This window comes from Mytilus edulis, chromosome 9 (genome assembly GCF_963676685.1).
Source record: "Mytilus edulis chromosome 9, xbMytEdul2.2, whole genome shotgun sequence".
Classification (NCBI taxonomy): Eukaryota; Metazoa; Mollusca; class Bivalvia; order Mytilida; family Mytilidae; genus Mytilus; species Mytilus edulis.
In genome coordinates, this window is record NC_092352.1 from 14,549,978 (window position 1) to 14,569,881 (window position 19,904).

Here is a 19,904-nt window from a genome sequence, read left to right on the forward strand (position 1 = left end):
TAGTTAAAGAGTCACAGTTCAAATAATAAATAAGTGTTTCGTGAAAATTGTTTTCAAAAATCTAATTCGTTCATAATTCTTTAAAGTAATAAACTTTATTCAAATAAATTCGGATCTTTCCTCATCTGATCACCAGCATGGTTAAAGGTATTACTCCCAAAGGTATTGTGAGGGGTGTGAGGACTCAGGTGACACGTCCGGGTATTCAAGCGATTTCCTGTCGGGCTTGCAAGTTCATGCATCGTTTCACTTCTGTAGGTATTGATCAGTGTACACGGCAGACTTATAACTTTCCATTTTGAACTATCAGGTGTATAATACACATCTCTGTCTTGTGTGTCCGAAAGTGATATGATGCCAATAATTTAACTCGTAGTTTATAAATAACATTTCTGGTGTAAAGAATATTATTTATGAAAATTAAAAAAATACCACACAAAAAAAAAAGATTTGAAGAAATAAAAATCTATATACATATTTTTTCCGAGGGTTAATTTGGGAAAATGTAATTTGTCAATTATAGTAAAGGACAGACTGGTACATACCAAAAATATTGATTTAAAAAATGTACGCACTTGTCGATGTTGGCTTATACGCCTGGATAGAAAGTTACGGAACTATAGTGCAATTTAAAATATATACATGTATCAGACTATATTGTATACCAAAAGAAGAAGAAGAGAACCAGTTTGATTTAAATACAGGTCGATATATATCTTGCTTTGGTTCATCGAAGTTATGAACATAGTAAAATCCCAGTTTTATGTATCAATTAGATTGTTCTCGAATAAAGGAAGAAATTCGTCATCATCACAATTGTTCCGACATTCATGTAAAATATATGCAACTGGACGTACACTAATAATCCCAAAGGGGTGTGAGTATTTTCTAGGAAAACTATTGAGTATTAAAGTTTCAAATCAATTTCGGGATTTATTTTCTTTCTTGCCGTGATATGATAGCAATTTAAAGAATAAACTGCTTGTTCGCTTTAGCGGTATCAGAGACGTGTATATATGTCTCTGGCGGTATTCTTGCCAGTTGAACAGCCTTATAAGTTACATTCAAAAATAGGGAAAGATGACATAAAATTCGCTGTCTTTTGTTTTTGAACATCGTTGGTCAAATAGATAGAGTATTATACGTTGTGAGACGAGGACTATTTCAACAAATACTATAAATACAAGTGGAAGTTTTCGTTTTTTGCAATTTGAGAGTAAATGATGTATCAAACGTTCAAGAATACGCATGTAAAATGTGTCACTGGATATAAAAAAAAATCAATCTCAAAACCTACTTCCGTATGGAACTTCCCCTTTCAGTGACCTGCAAATTTAACAGATGATACACTTTATAAGATTTGCATGTCCAACAACGACCCACTACTCTACATGTGTTACTGACAGCCTAAGATAGTAATTCTTCTGACGTTAGGTCAATTCTCTTTCGAACAATACCAGAAAACATGGAAAATAAGTTCTTTAAATTTTGACTCTGGAATTAACACCATTTTTTCGTGCGACAAACTTTATTTCTGGCGATGAGCAGACATGGACGGAAAACAATAAACAGATAGGTTTAATATTTGTTCATTCATTTAACATGTATAATATGAATACGATTGTACTTAAAAAAAACTTATATAGTTAGTTTCAAGAACAACCGGGTTCAGACAAACTGTTATGAAATCGATGCTGTTACTTATGCATTCACCCAATTCAATATTACGATCAAAGAGAGTAAATTAGTGGCAACATAGACATTCCGTTAATAACGGCATAAGTATGCAGTTAGTACACGAACACCAATCTGTGTTTTAAAAACTAGCGATGGTTGCTAAGGATATCTTGATTTCAGGAACTTTCTGCAGCTTCCATTTTATGGAGCTCTTCTTCGGTATACCCTGGCTCTAGTGCGTACCCAATATGACCATACTCGTCAAAATCTGACTCTTTTGACTGACTGGAACCACTGTTATAGTACTATCATTCTCCGAACAAGATATTTTTATTTATGATTTTATGATAAATTTTTGGACCATATATAAACTGTTCTATAAAAACAAGCACGCAAAAATCATAAGATAGAAATATAAGTAATATGTGAGTAAAGTTGAAAAATTGAATCATTTAAGTTAATATCCTTTGGGCTCGAATGTAGTTAACTAATAAATGTGTTTTATAGGATAGCTCAAATCCTTATCCAAATAATATAATCTAGTATATGTAATAAAACCCTTCCTACTACACCGAGTTTTAATGCCAAGCGGTAGACATATTTTAGGTACCAATTAAGTAATTGAATGAGTAATAGATAACAATAATTAATCATGAATGTGCAAAGATTTAAAAACAAAAGTATTTTTCTTTGTTCGTACATATTATACTCCGCTTCGGTAGATTTATCTACTTATCTTCAGATAGTTTCAGATATACATTAATACATGGCTTTCAAAAGTCTAAATGTAAGTGTTCTCGTACATTTTTTGCCTAATAAAGAAAATCAAAATGCTTTGGTAAAGCTATTTCTAATTCCCCCTTTTTAATGAGACATACATCAAGGACAAGAGGTGTATATCATTTCATTCTGACACATGAATTAAGTTTCCCGTCTTAACCGAAAATTGTTTAAATTTTATTACTTAGTAAATTAATTTATTTGAATTGAAATAAATGATACAGCAAATATAATTAAATAATTCCACGGCGATCTATTTTTATTTGTAACAAACTTGGAATTAGTATTATAGATGTGTATATTGAATGCTCCCTTGTTTTATAATCCACTGATCCGAATAGACAGTCACACCTGGCAAGGTGTGCTCTAGAGGCGTGGTTAAATACCGAAGTGCAAATAACGATTTACCTTTCAACAAGCCATCTAAGAGTATTCAATTTGCCACAGAACCGTGAATACACACATCGTATAAATCTAGTCAAAGCAGAGATAGTAAAAGGTCAATAAGAGTACACCAACATATTGTCTTTACAGATTATTGTACTTTAATTTGTTCACCTCATATATCAGTCCGAAAATGCATTAATTAATAAATTTATAACTTTTTTGGTTGTCTACTAAAATAATTCGAATAGATACGTTTAACATAGAAAATTTATCTCATGAATGTGTACAATTGCACGTCTGTGCGTCTTATCTTCTTATTATCGGATGTTTATTAGATAAACCATAAGTCATCGGCGCGCTTACGATTACGTTTAAATATCATTAAAAACCAAGACTTTTACTGATTGTATTTTAAATCCCGGCATGCAAAAACCAGGAGAAAACGTCACGACCTACAGGAAGTAGTTAAAAAAATTTCATTAATTGTTGAATTTCTCCTTTATTACTGGACATATAGCGATAAAACTTTGTGAATATATATATTTTGTCATAATGAACATATTTAAACCATAAGTAAAAAATCGCGAATTTTCCCTTTAAGCAATGTACAGATGAACATTTTACCGTTTAATATAGCATATCAAACAAATTTAAAATGTGATCCAAAAAGTTCTCGCTTCGAAAATCTCGACTTCCGGATAGCGTACAGAATAGTATCTACACTGTGTAGTTGTATTTTAGAAATTCTTTCTATTTGTTACTAACGTTTTTAGACTCCAAATATTATACAGTTTAGGTAATAAAATGGAATGAATTTGACAGAGAATCTTTATAAATTGTTTTGTTATTTGAAAAAGTCAGAATGTTTTTAATTTTATTGAATTTAAATTTTATTCATAATTTTGTGCCAATCAGGTGATATTTTGAGAGTACCTTCCCCTTGTAACTTGAATAGATGGAAAGACTGAGACATTTTGTTCATGAAAAAAAACCCACAATTTTAGTTTAGGTTGTCTGTCATTTGGGTTGCTGACTCTTTGAAGTAAATTTATCCACATCTTAATTTATAAGTATTCCTTTTTAGTGTAAAAGGATTTAAAATTGAATGTTGTTTTTTGTAATTATAACAGACTATGTTAATTCTTGTTACGTAAAATTAAAGTAACCATGCAGCTATACAAAGGTTTATTTACACTAAAATACATTTATTTTCAGTGACACGATTAAAATCAATATTTTCCATTATGAATTAAAATTGATAGGCAGCTAGGTCATTTTTAAATCCTATACTGTTGGGAATAACACCATTAAATCTATGCAGACATATCGCATGAAATTTACAGTAACTCAAATCGTAATTAATAATTTGTTTAATAATTGATATATTGCATGTTATGATATTTAGTATTTGGATTAATTATCATTTAAGTTTATGAAGTAAAATTGTATTAATTGTTGAAATGTCAAATGGGAAATACATAAAGAATAAATGTTCAGTCCTGTGAGTAAGTTTCAGAGAATATATGGATTAAATTTGTTTAATAGTAGATGGAACCTATTAATGTTAGAGATCTTTTTAACTTAAGCATGTCTGCTTTTTGAAAATAGAAAAGTGTTTCATATTTCACTTCATGAATATTTTAGGAAGAGACCTATCAAATCTAAAAAGTTATTGATGATCAGTGGTAAAATTCAAAGTGACAATATAAAATATGATATTTTATCAATAGGACATTGAAAATTGATGAAAAAAATGGCCTTGTTCTTGTTTTGACTTTCAAGGTCAGAGATTGAATATCATAATGATGACATGAAATACTGAAATGTCCCTCTTCTGATCTATATGGAGAACAAACCTTCTTATACAAATAAATACAATATTAATGATTTGTGCTTCTGAATTCACCAGAACTTATATTTGATTATTTCATTTGCTGAATAAGTTGTCCAATGATAGGGGATTTATTTCATTGTTTTAAAGGAATAGTTAAGGTATTTTAAGCAAGTTACAATGGTGTCATTATCAATTATTTTGAAATATTTTGACATCAAGAAATGTGAAAACTGCATCTTCACCTTCTTCAAATGTAAGGCACACAAGAAGGGAAACAAACTTTTTTGAAGTCTTCTCTCATTGAGATGCTTATAACAAGAATAGACCACAATCACCACTCCGATACTATCGACTTTTGACTCCAGAGTTTTTAATTTTTCACCTGCTTTGTGATAGGACTCTGGTACTCTGTCAAGTCACAGCACACAAAAAGTAAAGTGAGGCTTACAATCAGTACATATTGTTTCATGTTTTCTTTACATGACAAAATCATCGAAAACCATTTTTTTTTTTATTGTACAAATTCTTAAGTGTATGAATAAATTGTTTAATGTTTAATTTCCTTTTATTATATGGTATATTCAAGCATAACGTTAAACAAGTTGTCATAACTTTAATAAACAAACAATAAATATTGATGTCACAGTTTGTCAATATTACTCACAACATTTTATAAGTGTTCGTACATGAGGAAAAATAAATTTATATTATTTCAAATCAGATTGTGATTTAGTAAATTATTTTAAGTATGGATTTCTTGGTTTCCAAGGGAGATAATTGATTTAATGTTACCATTATTCACTGTAGCTAATGAGAACATTTAATTAAAAAGAAAACACTGATTACAAAACGTTGAATATTATTTTAATATAGTATAAAAGTCAATATAACAAATTTATAAGGCATATTTCTAAAATATAGTAAAACTGAAGTTGTTCATACATACCATAGTGTTTTTCTTAGAGGGTTTATAAATACAGCTTATCACTGTTTGTCAGTCATTGCTTGACACCAAGAAATTCCCTAAAATTTTGACATCATAATAAAAACCTGTAATGGAGAAGTTATTGTTGTATGACGTCAATAGTTCAACTGGCACATATTTCCAAATAGAAATTAGGTGTATAGTTGTGCCCCATCTATTGACTTTCACCCACACTCATTCAAAACTTACTTGAAATTGCCTTATACTCTTCATAAGCCCATATTTTCCAAAGTTCATGTCTCCATCTTTTTAGTCCAACCTTTATCCTTTGTAATACTTCTATGGGAAGCACTGCATACAGATACCTTAGGTCTGATTTTATTTTTAAATTGCTTCAAAACTTTATGATGTAGCATCATGAAACTATAGAAGTAAATATTTAAATCTTTTTGTTCTTTCATAGGGAAATCAGTGGGCCATTAATTATCTTTATTTATGATAACTTTTGGCAGAAAGGTGAATATTGAAAATAAAACAGGTACTGGTTCAACACAGTTGATAATGTTGATTATGCTAAAATAAATGACAGTCGATTCAGTATAAATGTTATAGTTAGTAGTATGTTTTTCTCATTAATCTGTATTATCCTTAATATTAAATTATATTAACAGACAAAAAGTTAGATTATTTGTGGACTTTTGGGCTGCTTTGGGAAAAAAAATGAAGAAATTAAAAGACGGAAAACGATATATTCAATTTTGCAATAGATTCTTATATACTATATATATATAGCTAAAACAAACAGTAACATATCTCAACAGGTTATTTTTACCTGTCATAAATATTATGAATCCAGGTGAGAAAAAAATAATCAAGAAACCTTTAGAAAATCAAAGAAGAAAAGATTCTGAAGGATGAATAATTGATAAAGATAATTGATTTACATAAGACAAGATAATAATTGTCATCAGATTCATTAAATTGCATGGTTACACGTCCATAAAAACAGATATGCTTAATAACAAAGCGAATTGTTAAAAACATCTCCATATGGTCTTTAGATGTCTCCAGTTCAATGATACTGGTAACTATTTTGTTTAGATAACAATTTAAAAATACACCAAAGAATATCTATATGTTTGGTTCTATTATTTGGTTTGCACTATGCCTTTATTGTTTGATTTATACTCATCAGTGTTATCTCCAGAGCCTTATATGGCAAAGTACCAATACTTTCTTAGATATTTTACATGCACTATTTATATGTGAAATAAAAAAAAAATACTGGAATAGTTTTGTGATGCAAGTCCCTAAACACAAAATTTTCTGCTAAGGGCCAGGGCAAGTCACAACTTAAGTTATGTAGAGAGAAAAAAATACAGATGCATTAAATTTATCATGTTAGTACTCTTACAAAAAAGCAAAATTAATAGTCAAATATAGATGATTATTTTTTGTAATTGGTGATGATTTCAATCAGCTGGTAACAATTTAAATGAATCTTTGGACTCAGCAGTTCAGAAAATAACGAGTCCATCCTGATTCATATGGACTCAACAGTTCAGAAAATAATTAGACCAGCCTGAATCATATGGACGTAACAGTTAAGAAAATAATGAGTCCAACCTGAATCATATGGACTCAACACTTCAGAAAATATTGAGTCCAACCTGATTCATATGAACTCACCAATTCAGAAAATATTGAGTTCAACCTAATTCATATGGACTCGCCAATTCAGAAAATATTGAGTCCAACCTATTCCATATGGACTCGCCAGTTCATAGAATATTGATTCCAGCCTCAATCATATGGACTCGCCAATTCAGAAAATATTGAGTCCAACCTGTTTCATATGGACTCGCCAGTTCATAGAATATTGATTCCAGCCTCAATCATATGGACTCACCAGTTCAGAAAATAATGAGTTCAACCTGATTCATATGGACTCAAGTTAGTGAAAGCCCTGATTGAAACTAACCATTAATTTATCTTTGCAGACCTTTAAAGGGAGGATGGCCTATTTTGAGAAGTGTACCACCAAGAAACTTGTCAAAAGGAGAAGCTCATCGACTTGTAAATGCAGCCACCAAAATTTTAATAGCTACAGTAAGTAAAGAACAATAATTTTAGTCTTGGATACAGGAATTTTATATTAGTTGTCATTGACTATCAGCTTGCTTTCGGTAACTGCAAGTTCTCTCAGATTGTACTCTGCTTCTAAGGTCTTTTTGCTGAGTGCTTTGTACTGATCTGAAGAATCAAGTCTTTTTTCAACTGATTCTTAAACACAAAGTTTAAAAGATACTAATCAGGCAGTCAATAAAATTGAAAATGGAAATAGGTAATGTATTAAAGAGACAACAACCCAAACAATACTATTAGTTTTAGAAATACAGAAAAGACCATGGCCAAATGATAAAAAAAACATACTAACATTCAGAAAACACTACACAGAAAACTCAAGAGAAACAAAGTTATTACAACTATCTTTTGTCCTAGTTTATGCCAAAACAATGAAATATAACATGTTTGTTTAAATAACTTTTGATAAATTTTATGACTTTTCTGTTTATTTACACAACATATCATTTGAAAGAAAGTTTTATATATAACCTTGACCAAAAATTGTTTTTAAAAATATTTGCATAATTTCCTTATAGGAAGCAGTAGATGGTGTAATGCCTCCAAAATCTAAAAAGAGACCACAGTCAGCGCCAAGTCCATTTGAGGTGAGTAGGGGTACCATCTTAAAATGCAATTTTCTCATGTTACTCAAATGCCCTTAAATTAAATTGATTTTGTGTCTATTGATGCAGATCAGATGATCAAAGGTTCGAATTTAAAGAATTTTTTTTATTTTTAGTACCTGGAGCAGAAAAATTATTATTTTTAATGGTTCTTTATTCATTTGAATAGTTACATTAATTGTTATGTTGTGTCACAGCATGAAAATCTATATACCATCATTGCATGATTGGACTGTTTTGCAATATTTTATTTTCATACAAAGTTTAGTTGTTCTAGATTTTTCAAAATTAAAATCTTTTCTTGGACATGTTAGAAATGACAAGTGAAACGGAATCAATGTAGAGATATTTCTAATCTGCTGTTGTAGAAATCGTCCTTATTTTCTCTCTTTTATTTAGTTTGTTTGAGTCAACCCCCTTTTTTACTTCTACTGTAAGGAATTATTAAAGAAAAAACATACCTGTAACCAGTAAAAATAAAATTCCGTTCTGATTGCAATGTTTTGACTGACAGCTGTTGTACAAGCCAATCAGAATGTTTTATCTGTCAAACTGCACAATAAATTAGAACTCCCTCTAATAAACTAATGACATCAAACAATTTAATTTCAGTTTAATTTCAAACTGTTTTTCTTTCTTTTTCAATTTTTCTTCTTTTCTTCACTTCTTAATATCTATATACATGCATGGTGAATGTTATATCTTATTTCATTAACTGCACTCTTGTAGACCAATAAATGTTTACCGAGTTCAGAACAGCATGGCAAGAAGAAGGTACATGTGTCACAATTATATAGTACTAATAGATGTGGCTTATTCATATCCCATATAGATTTACATGTGATTGAATTGGATATACATAGTTAGAACTTGACAAAAAATTACCCATATCCAATTATGTTTTTATTTTCACCAAAACTTGATCAAAACCTAGCTTCATAGGTAAGCTCTAAAGATTTTCTAGAAGTGTAACACATTTGAAAAAAAAATATTGAAAAAATATTTTTTTAAAAACTCTAAATATTATTTTGAGGGGAAAGGATGAGTTGCTAAAATATGTTTGGCCTTAGTTCTATTGATAATTTCTGAAGTTTGAATAAAAGGAGGTGTGTTAATCTAGTTCTTGAAAGCAAGAAAGAACACAACTTATTTTGTTTGTGCAGATAGATGAATTGATTGCTTTTACTCATTACTAACAGTTTATTTCTTTATGATTTGCTTTTAACATGAAATATTCATAACTCATAACTTCTTAGGTGAAACCTGATCAAGGATATAAATCATGTAGTCTTTAAATATTTATAAGCTATTTAATACTGTTTAAAACAGATTCATTAAAGATTTATGTAAACAGCAAGACTATATATTTTCCTTGATAATATTTCCTGCTTTAAGTTTTCAGAATAATGTTTTAATTTTGGGTTTGATGTACACAGTAACCCTTGTTATAGCAACATAATTAAAACAGTAAATCAGCATCCCGTTTTATTGGCAAATAATCTTGCATTATCGTAATTGCTGAAAAATTAAGTCTGAATCAGTGACATATGCATTTAGTGAATCACAAATGTTCATGTTTCAACTGGAAAAAATAAAGATACTGGCATTAAAATTCATTATTGCTTATCTTTATAGATTCTTTCTCTGTTTTGTTCAACTGTGTTTATAATGAAACTTACAACAGATAAATTAACACAGATCATTATAGTAAACATTGATGTTTTCATATATCAAACAAACATTTAAAAAATCATCTCATTGTTGATTTCCTTTTACATTATCTATGATAATTTGAGGTTGTCTTAATTTGGCCCTGTTAAGTCTGTTTCAGAAGAATTGGCTTTAATTCATTAGAATTTTTAGAGAAGTTGGTAGCTTTAGAGTTCAGTTGAACAGAATAGTAAAAATTTATATTTTGTACTTAAAGTTAGTTTGTATACATATATAGAATTTATGCAGATTATATCAGTAAATTTATAAATATATAAAAATATAATTAACTCTGTATGATAGTTAAAACCATGCTTAGTGATTTTGTGATACAGTAAAGTTTGTTTTTTTTAAAGTTTTTTAAACACATGCTTAAGTTCATATCATGCTATTTACAAAGTTATGATAGAAATTATAGGTAAGAGCATCTTTTCAATCTGTAGGCTAAAATCACAAAATCTTTTGCCAGTTAGCAGAATTTTGTAAATTTCCACAATCACATACTTTTGAAGACAAAGGACACATAACATAAACCTCAATGAAATTATTACTAATTAGTATCTGTACATACTATTACATTCTTAGTAATGCCTTATATTGTATTATTCTCCTTGTGAGCCAATTTAATTGAAAATAAACATCTTTTACTTTTCCTTCTTCTTCCTCTTCATACTGCTATTATTCTTAGTTGTTTCTCTGATGTAAACTTGCATAAAGTAGTTTTAAACTTTATATCCTATTTAACATATAACATTTTCTTTGTTTTATTTATTAAAAAAAAATATATTGTTTTAGAACCCCCTCCAAAAAAGAGGAAAATACCACCACATGGTACTTTTGTATAATGAAACTTTTATAATTAACATGAATTGCATGGTCATTAAAATGACTTAACAAGATGTGATGAAATGATCTAAAGATTTTACTTTGATTTAAAATGCATTTTGTTTAATTTACAGTTACGTCCAACACCTGGAAAATACACATGGGATATTCATGGAAGAAGGCATCGTAATGTAAGGGTAAAGGTAGGTTTCTACTCACTGTCTATATATTACACTTTTGTCAGATGTTTGATGAAAGAATCCATAGTTTGAAAGGGGAATAAGACATTCAAAACCTGACCTTTCGACCAGAAGCCAGTGCTTTTGCATGGTTTAAATGATACAAAAAAAATAGTCCTGTACGAAAGGCTTATAGCACCTTATAACACATCAAAATACTGAAAAAATAGGAAACCTACTGGTTAAAGATGACTGTGATTTAGTAAAAGCTATTTCAATATTCACTTGATCAATAGAAACAAGAAACAAGAAACACTCTGAATGGTCTTGTTAGGTTACTGTTTCATTGAAATATACCCAATATTTCTAAATATATATCAGACAGGGGGGTCTGAACTGCACATCAAAATAAAACATCCCACTTACATTTAGCAAAACATTTTTGTAGCTTTTTATACGATCGCAAAATTTTTGTCGTATATAGCTATCACGTTGGCGTCGTCGTCTGCGTCGTCGTCGTCGTCCGAATACTTTTAGTTTTCGCACTCTAACTTTAGTAAAAGTGAATGGAAATCTATGAAATTTTAACACAAGGTTTATGACCACAAAAGGAAGGTTGGTATTGATTGTGGGAGTTTTGGTCCCAACATTTTAGGAATTAGGGGCCAAAAAGGGCCCAAATAAGCATTTTCTTGGTTTTCGCACTATAACTTTAGTTTTAAGTTAATAGAAATCTATGAAATTTTGACACAAGGTTTATGACCACAAAAGAACGGTTGGGATTGATTTTGGGAGTTCTGGTTTCAACAGTTTAGGAATTAGGGGCCAAAAAAGGGCCCAAATAAGCATTATTCTTGGTTTTCGCACAATAACTTTAGTTTAAGTAAATAGAAATCAATGAAATTTAAACACAATGTTAATGACTACAAAAGGAAGGTTGGTATTGATTTTGGGAGTATAGGTCCCAACAGTTTAGGAATTAGGGGCCAAAAAGGGACCCAAATAAGCATTTTTCTTGGTTTTTGCACCATAACGTTAGTATAAGTAAATAGAAATCTATGAAATTTAAACACAAGGTTTATGACCATAAAAGGAAGGTTGGTATTGATTTTGGGAGTTTTGGTCCCAACATAATAAGGGGCCCAAAGGGTCCAAAATTAAACTTTGTTTGATTTCATCAAAATTGAATAATTGGGGTTCTTTGATATGCCGAATCTAACTGTCATGACTGTGTATGTAGATTCTTAACTTTTGGTCCCGTTTCAAATTGGTCTACATTAAGGTCCAAAGGGTCCAAAATTAAACTTAGTTTGATTTTGACAAAAAATGAATCAGTTAGGTTCTTTGATATGCTGAATCTAAAAATGTACTTAGATTCTTGATTATTGGCCCAGTTTTCAAGTTGGTCCAAATCGGGGTCCAAAATTAAACTTTGTTTGATTTCATCAAAAATTGAATAAATGGGGTTCTTTGATATACCAAATCTAACTGTGTATGTAGATTCTTCATTTTTATGCCCCACCTACGATAGTAGAGGGGCATTATGTTTTCTGGTCTGTTCGTCCGTCTGTTCGTTCGTCCGTCTGTCCCGCTTCAGGTTAAAGTTTTTGGTCAAGGTAGTTTTTGATGAAGTTGAAGTCCAATCAACTTGAAACTTAGTATACATGTGCCCTATGATATGATCTTTCTAATTTAAATGCCAAATTAGAGTTTTGACCCCAATTTTACGGTTCACTGAACATAGAAAATGATAGTGCAAATTTCAGGTTAAAGTTTTTGGCTTCAGGTTAAAGTTTTTGGTCAAGGTAGTTTTTGATGAAGTTGAAGTCCAATCAACTTGAAACTTAGTATACATGTGCCCTATGATATGATCTTTCTAATTTAAATGCCAAATTAGAGTTTTGACCCCAATTTTACGGTTCACTGAACATAGAAAATGATAGTGCAAATTTCAGGTTAAAGTTTTTGGCTTCAGGTTAAAGTTTTTGGTCAAGGTAGTTTTTGATGAAGTTGAAGTCCAATCAACTTGAAACTTAGTATACATGTGCCCTATGATATGATCTTTCTAATTTAAATGCCAAATTAGAGTTTTGACCCCAATTTTACGGTTCACTGAACATAGAAAATGATAGTGCAAATTTCAGGTTAAAGTTTTTGGCTTCAGGTTAAAGTTTTTGGTCAAGGTAGTTTTTGATGAAGTTGAAGTCCAATCAACTTGAAACTTAGTATACATGTGCCCTATGATATGATCTTTCTAATTTTAATGCCAAATTAGATTTTTACCCTATTTCACGGTCCATGGAACATGGAAAATGATTGAGTGGGGCATCCGTGTACTTTGGACACATTCTTGTTGGTCCTGTTTTCAAATTGGTCTACACTAAAGTTTAAAGGGTCCAAAATTAAACTTAGTCTGATTTTAACAAAAATTGAAATCTTGGGGTTCTTTGATATGCTGAATCCAAAAATGTACTTAGATTTTTTATTATGGGCCCAGTTTTCAAGTTGGTCCAAATCAGGATCTAAAATTATTATATTAATTGCACAGTATTGCGCAATGGCAAGAAATATCTAATTGCACAATATTGTGAAATAGCAATTTTTTTTTTAATTAGAGTTATCTTTCTTTGTCCAGAATAGTAAGCAAGAAATATCTAATTGCAAAATATTGTGCAATAGCAAGATTTTTTTTTAATTGGAGTTATCTTTCTTTGTCCAGAATCAACTTAAATCTTTGTTATATACAATTTACAATGTATATTCACTTTTTACTACCAACTGATAAATTAAAATAATCTTTACCATTCAGTGATAACAAGCAGTTTTTTTACATCTTAATATTTTATGATGTATTTAAATGAGTAGTTATTGTTGCAAACTCCATTAGAAATTTTAATTGAGATTAGTTTTGGAATAAGGGAAAGGGGGATGTGATTAAAAAAAATGGGTTAAATTTTTCTCATTTGAAATTTCATAAATAAAAAAGAAAATGTCTTCAAACATTTTTTTGAGAGGATTAATATTCAACAGCATAGTGAATTGCTCTAAGAGAAAACAAAAATTTTAAGTTCATTAGAACACATTCATTCTGTGTCAGAAACCTATGCTGTGTCAACTATTTTATCACAATCCAAATTTAGAGCTGAATCCAGCTTGAATGTTGTGTCCATACTTGCCCCAACCGTTCAGGGTTCAACCTCTGCGGTCGTATAAAGCTACGCCCTGCGGAGCATCTGGTTTAATCTGGTCATGGTTGTTTTTAGCACCTTTTTAGCTTGTTTTGCCATAACATGTTTATGATTATTTTTTAAACAAATTTAGTTTATAGATTATGATATAGAAAAAAACATCAATTTGAAATGTTATATCTAACTATTTCTATTTTATTTCAGGGTAGAAGTCGTGATGAAAGTGGTGACAGTGCTTACACTACAAGGACAAACTCAATGTCATCTGATTATCAGAGGTAACCAATTATTATTCAGTTATCTTTTACATAATTTGTCTTTTTCTAAGCATATTCAGATTAGTTATTTTTTCTTTACTCATATTATCAGTGTCTTTAATATTTAGGTTCAGTTTGTGATGAAAGTTTGTTTAGACATATATGACTTTGTTTACTTTTTATGTTTATAAAGGCACCACATGAATCATTCAATCAAAAACAGATAATTTGTGCCTTAGGAATAAGCAATAACTAATAAATTCATAGAACCCTAAAATTTTGTGTCTTCTTTAACCATAAAATTTGTTCTGTGTTAAATAAATGCATTCATGGCCAATTTATTTAGCAAAGGACATCATGTAGTCAGGTCGCAGTTGTACATATTTTTCTATTCTATAAAATAGGAAAGTCTAGAAAAACAAAATTGCTGATGATACCATTATATTTTATACAGAAGGAAAATTGCAAGAGATGAATACAAGCCAAGACCCCCACCGCCAAAGGAAGAAAGGGAGGATCAACGAATAAATGATGTGTTTTTAACCCCTTCTGTTAAACCCCATCAGAAAAGACGAATTCATATCATAAACAGGGATGAGCCTGTTGACGATGAAGTACTAAGGAATTATGGGACACAGACTCAAGATAATGTTGGGGTACAAACAGAGAAAAGATTAATTGAAGAGTATGATCAGGTAATGACATTTATTTGATGTGAAACAGTGACAATAAAAGTAAGGAGATGTGGTATTACTGCCAATGAGACAAGGGTTTAAACTCCCACACGACAACCTACAGCTTTCAACAATGGTCAAAATCCCTCCCATATAATGATCTATAAAAGGAAGGAGAGTAACCATACGTTTGGGTTTGAATAGTAATGGCATAATTCTTTTAAAGTCTCGTCATTCATATGTTACAAATAGCTATATATTATGCAGTTCATGTAAGTTACAGACTCTACCCATTAAGAAACATCTAAACAATTCAGTGACAGGAAGTAGGTCAATGCTACTTTGTTATGAAAGGATTAAGCTGGGTCACAGAAAGTTAAAATGTTACTCAAAATCGACAGGTTGAGTTAACTACTTTGTCTGTCGTAAATTAACTTTGTCAGCTTAGGGAACAAAATTTAATTTTTTGTAGGATGAGGATGAGGTGAAACAGGGTGATTGGGGAGAATATCAAATCTACGTCAAAACTGGTGAAAACATTGGTGCTAGTACAAAGGCTGATATTAAACTAACTGTGTATGGTGATAAAGGAAGATCTAAAGAATTCTATCTGGACAGATCAAAACGACATAAAATTACATTCCAGAAAGGGAAGGTTAGTGGATATGTGTGACAATTTAATTCTTAAGGGTGAAATGAAAAAGAAAATACATTTCAAAATATTTAGATGGTTATATTATTTTTTATTCAGCATGTAATGAAGGTTCAGGAAAACAAATAGATGTAACATAAGACACTCAATGAGGAATAGAGGAGACAGGAGTGTGTACATTTCAAATCAATAAAGATGCATTTTATAATTCATAGTATGCAGTTTTACTGGTTTTTGTGAAGAGAGAATAAATTGAAACACCACACATTTATTTTTGCTGATACCCTTGCCTTAAATCATATCTTGCTTCTTAGTATTTATGAAGTGTTTCTATTTGCAGGAAGATCTATTTATGAAAGCTTTCCCACATGTTGGTAAATTAAAGAAAATCAGAATAGGACATGATAGAACTGAACTTAGTAAGTACTTAATGGAAAGCTTACAGCACTTCTATAAAAGCATGCAAAACAAATCATTGATTAACTTGCTTGCTATATTTGTTTGGATGTTTGTCTACTATTTACCGGAATTTGATTGGACAATAAACTTTAATTCATTTCATGTCAATTCCTATTGTCCAATCAAATCCCAGTATATATAAAAACTGACTGAAACTCAGCATACCTACTGTTTGCAAACAACCAAGAAAACAAAGCAGGCAAGTTGATCAATGTTTTGTTTTGCATGCTTTTTTAGAAGAACTGTAAGGAGTTTATATTCTCATCCTTTTATTTTATTAGATTCTAAACATTCTGCCAGTTTATGGTTTGTGTCTTTCCAAAACACCATTATAAAGTCATATTTAAAAGATATCTTTAAATGAACAAATAATCAAATTATACCATAAATAACGCAAATTATACAAATTTACTAATGACAAATACAGGGGTACTTCTTGAATTTGCCTTTGGCACATGTTTCTCGCTCATCACCAATGACCTTTAATAGAGTACTTTCTGTGCTGTATCAAATTCTTTACAATTTGTACATTCCACTAGCATTTATTTTATTTAATGAATGGCTATTATCTATTTTGAATTTATTGAACCATAAAACTAATTTTTGACTCTTCACATTGAATAATCCGCGAAGCGGATTATGTCAAATGTGAAGAGTCAAAAATTAGTTTTATGGTTCAATAAAATCAAAATAAATTATTGCCATTCATTATGAATAAATTTCTATCAAAAATAAGGCTAAAAGAACGTTTGATATTATTTATATAAACAATAACAACGTACACACATGTTGGCGTATGAATACACAACATCAGAGTGGGCGTGTCGCCATCAAAATTGACTACATTGAAAATAAAACTAATAATTTTAACCAATCAGAAGACAGTAAATACACCAAATTTATTTATTTTCAATTCAACATACAGTATTAAAATCTGTTGTACAGATACAATTATGAAAGTTTTGTTTGTTTTATAAGTAGTTTGTTAAAATGTTTATTTTAATTTTTAGGTTATGCCTGGTTTTTAGAGAGTGTAACAATATATGATATGAGAGACAAGAGAGTATATGATTTCCCATGTAGTCAATGGTTGTCAGGTCAGGATGGGGATAGGAGCACATACAGGGTCTTACCATTGACAAATGATAGAGCATTTATAGAAAGTAAGTAAGGTCAAATTTGCTATCTATAATCTGAATTTCTACTATTGCTTTATTATATGGTTTGTATCCTTTAATTTTGTATGTTGATTGTCTTAGAAACAAAAATTGTTTGATTGTTGAGAGCAGAATATCAAGTTACTATATAAGAAAAAAAATAAAAGGTTTTCCATGGAACATAGTTCTATTAAAATTGAACAAAATAGGCAAGTGTTAAAATATTGTACTGCACCACTGATGTTACTGTATGAATAAGATGTGATTTAGGGTTAAGATTGATTAGATTGCAACCCAACATTCATGAATATTTTTTTAAAATGTACTGAATTATTTTATAAAATTTTGAGAAAGCAATTCAATTATTTCCTTAAATTATGAAACAGCAACCCAACAGGCAACAACCATCTGTTTTAGTGATAAATGTCAATGAAAGTACATTGCATAATTTCCTGATATTATAGAATTTGAAGAGGAGAGTGATTCTGAGGATCACAGAAGACGTCATTCCAGCTCTTCATCATCGTCCTCTTCATCAAGTGACTCAGAAGAAGAACTTGATAAAAATAAAAGTACTAAAGTTAGTATACTAGTGCGACGTAGTAGCAAAACTAGAGATGGATCTGAGTCAGACTCTTCAACATCTAGTAGCTCCAGTAGCTCAACTGATACCAAGAAAAAAAGCATAGGAAGGCCACTCTCTCCTTTAAAAAAACCTGAAGAAGACGACTTTTTCGATACAAGGGGGCAAGGGCCTACAACTTTTACATTCAAAGAGCGTAATACAGAAAACAGGAAGCATGACGATTCTTCAACTACGGATACCAGCACAACACCAAAACACATTTCTGTAGACACATCATCAGAAACAGAAAGTACTTCAACAAAACCAGAACAAGAATTCATGCATGGATATAAGGTAATATATTGTTATTTATTCACTTTGATTATTATTTCAGCGTAGTGTTAATTTCCATAGTTTTACTTTTTTATGCCCAATCTACAAAGTTTTGCTTTTTATGTTCCACCTACAATATTAGAGGGACATTATGCTTTCTGGTCTGTGCGTCTGTTTTCGTTCGATTGTTCGTCAGTCTGTCCAGCTTTGAGTTAAAGTTTTTGGTCAAGTTAGTTTTTGATGAAGTTAAAGTCCAATCAACTTTAAACTAAGTACACATGTTCCCTATAACATGACCTTTCTAATTTAATGCTAGATTAGAGTTTTTACCCCAATTTGATGGTCCATTGAACATAGAAAATGAAAGTGTGGTTGGGGCATCATTGTGCTATGGACACATTCTTGGATTAATTTCCAATTCCTATGTATGAAATTATGAAAAGTTTTAAATTCTCAATTTAGTTTCAGACATTTTGAGAAATATTCAAGATGGTCACGACTGTGAAAATTGGAATAAAAAAATTCTAATACTGGTAAACCTTATTCACCATTTCACCATTACTTTTAGGTTGGTCTAGAAGCTGTACAAGAGGAGGGAAGGCAGAAAAAGGATGAAGAAAATGAAGATAGAAAGAAAGTGTTACGAGGTCCAACTATCCATAGTGCTGCAAAAATTGGAAGTTTGAAACGGGTGCAAGAACTACTGCAATATTTCCCAGAAATGATTTCGTAAGTTTTATATTTTGTGATAAATGTTTTTTTTCTATAAAGTATCTTATAACTAATTTGTATAATAATGATAATAATAATCTTTATTTCAAGAGGGTATGCTCAATTTGTATAAACACTATTCTTCCTTGAGGCCCTCAAACTCCACTCACAATGCATCACACAATTTCTTCATAACAAAGATAAACATAAGAAAACATAATCAAAATTGATACATAGTCATTTAAATAATTCCTTGATTTTCAAGTAAAAACTTAAAGCAGTTTGTTTTAAAAGTATTTATGTTTGACATTGTTTAGTAGTTTTTAAAATGTTTTTATAGTTAACTGGATTAAACCTGACAAAGTTGTATATTTGTATGGATGTATGCTTATAATTAAGTGATTTTTCATTGGATTGAAAACAATTTTTAAATTATTGCCACTAGAGATTAATCTAATTTTCAAAAGTACCAATTTTTCTTTTACACTTGAATAATCATTCATTATTTTTGTTTAACTCATGTGAGAGCTAGTTAGCAGTAATAACTTAAAGTCTGTTTATATACAGCTTTCTGATAGAATTGATGCAATTCTTTCATATGCTTTATGTTTCTAAATCAATAAATATACATTTGTAGGTCAATTCCCAGAACAAAAATCTTATTTGTCCGGTTTTTGAAACTTCAATAAAAAAATCATGATATATAAAGACCTTAATTCAGAGTTGACTGTGCTGCCATCTTTCAAGCAGGATTTACGTTCTCTCCATAGGAGTCCATTCATCTTATAGTAACTTATAAACTGCTTCAAATAAAAGATAATATAATCATTTACCTGATTAT

General features: G+C 30.3%; 1 protein-coding gene across 9 annotated transcripts in view; it reads left to right on the plus strand.

The window, feature by feature from the left end:
* The window catches only part of LOC139489542 (uncharacterized), a 42,703-nt gene that overhangs the window by 15,123 nt on the left and 7,676 nt on the right, over nt 1–19,904 (plus strand). For 5 of the 9 annotated variants that reach the window (XM_071276063.1, XM_071276058.1, XM_071276056.1 and 2 more), the window contains 11 exons: nt 7,604–7,712; nt 8,267–8,335; nt 9,083–9,127; nt 11,023–11,091; nt 14,460–14,533; nt 14,967–15,207; nt 15,659–15,841; nt 16,179–16,257; nt 17,308–17,460; nt 17,919–18,373; nt 18,921–19,081. In XM_071276063.1, coding sequence (XP_071132164.1) covers nt 7,604–7,712; nt 8,267–8,335; nt 9,083–9,127; nt 11,023–11,091; nt 14,460–14,533; nt 14,967–15,207; nt 15,659–15,841; nt 16,179–16,257; nt 17,308–17,460; nt 17,919–18,373; nt 18,921–19,081 — 1,638 coding nt within the window. The remainder of the gene's footprint in view (nt 1–7,603; nt 7,713–8,266; nt 8,336–9,082; nt 9,128–11,022; nt 11,092–14,459; nt 14,534–14,966; nt 15,208–15,658; nt 15,842–16,178; nt 16,258–17,307; nt 17,461–17,918; nt 18,374–18,920; nt 19,082–19,904) is intronic. The other 4 variants (XM_071276059.1, XM_071276057.1, XM_071276062.1 and 1 more) reach the window with 1 other exon arrangement.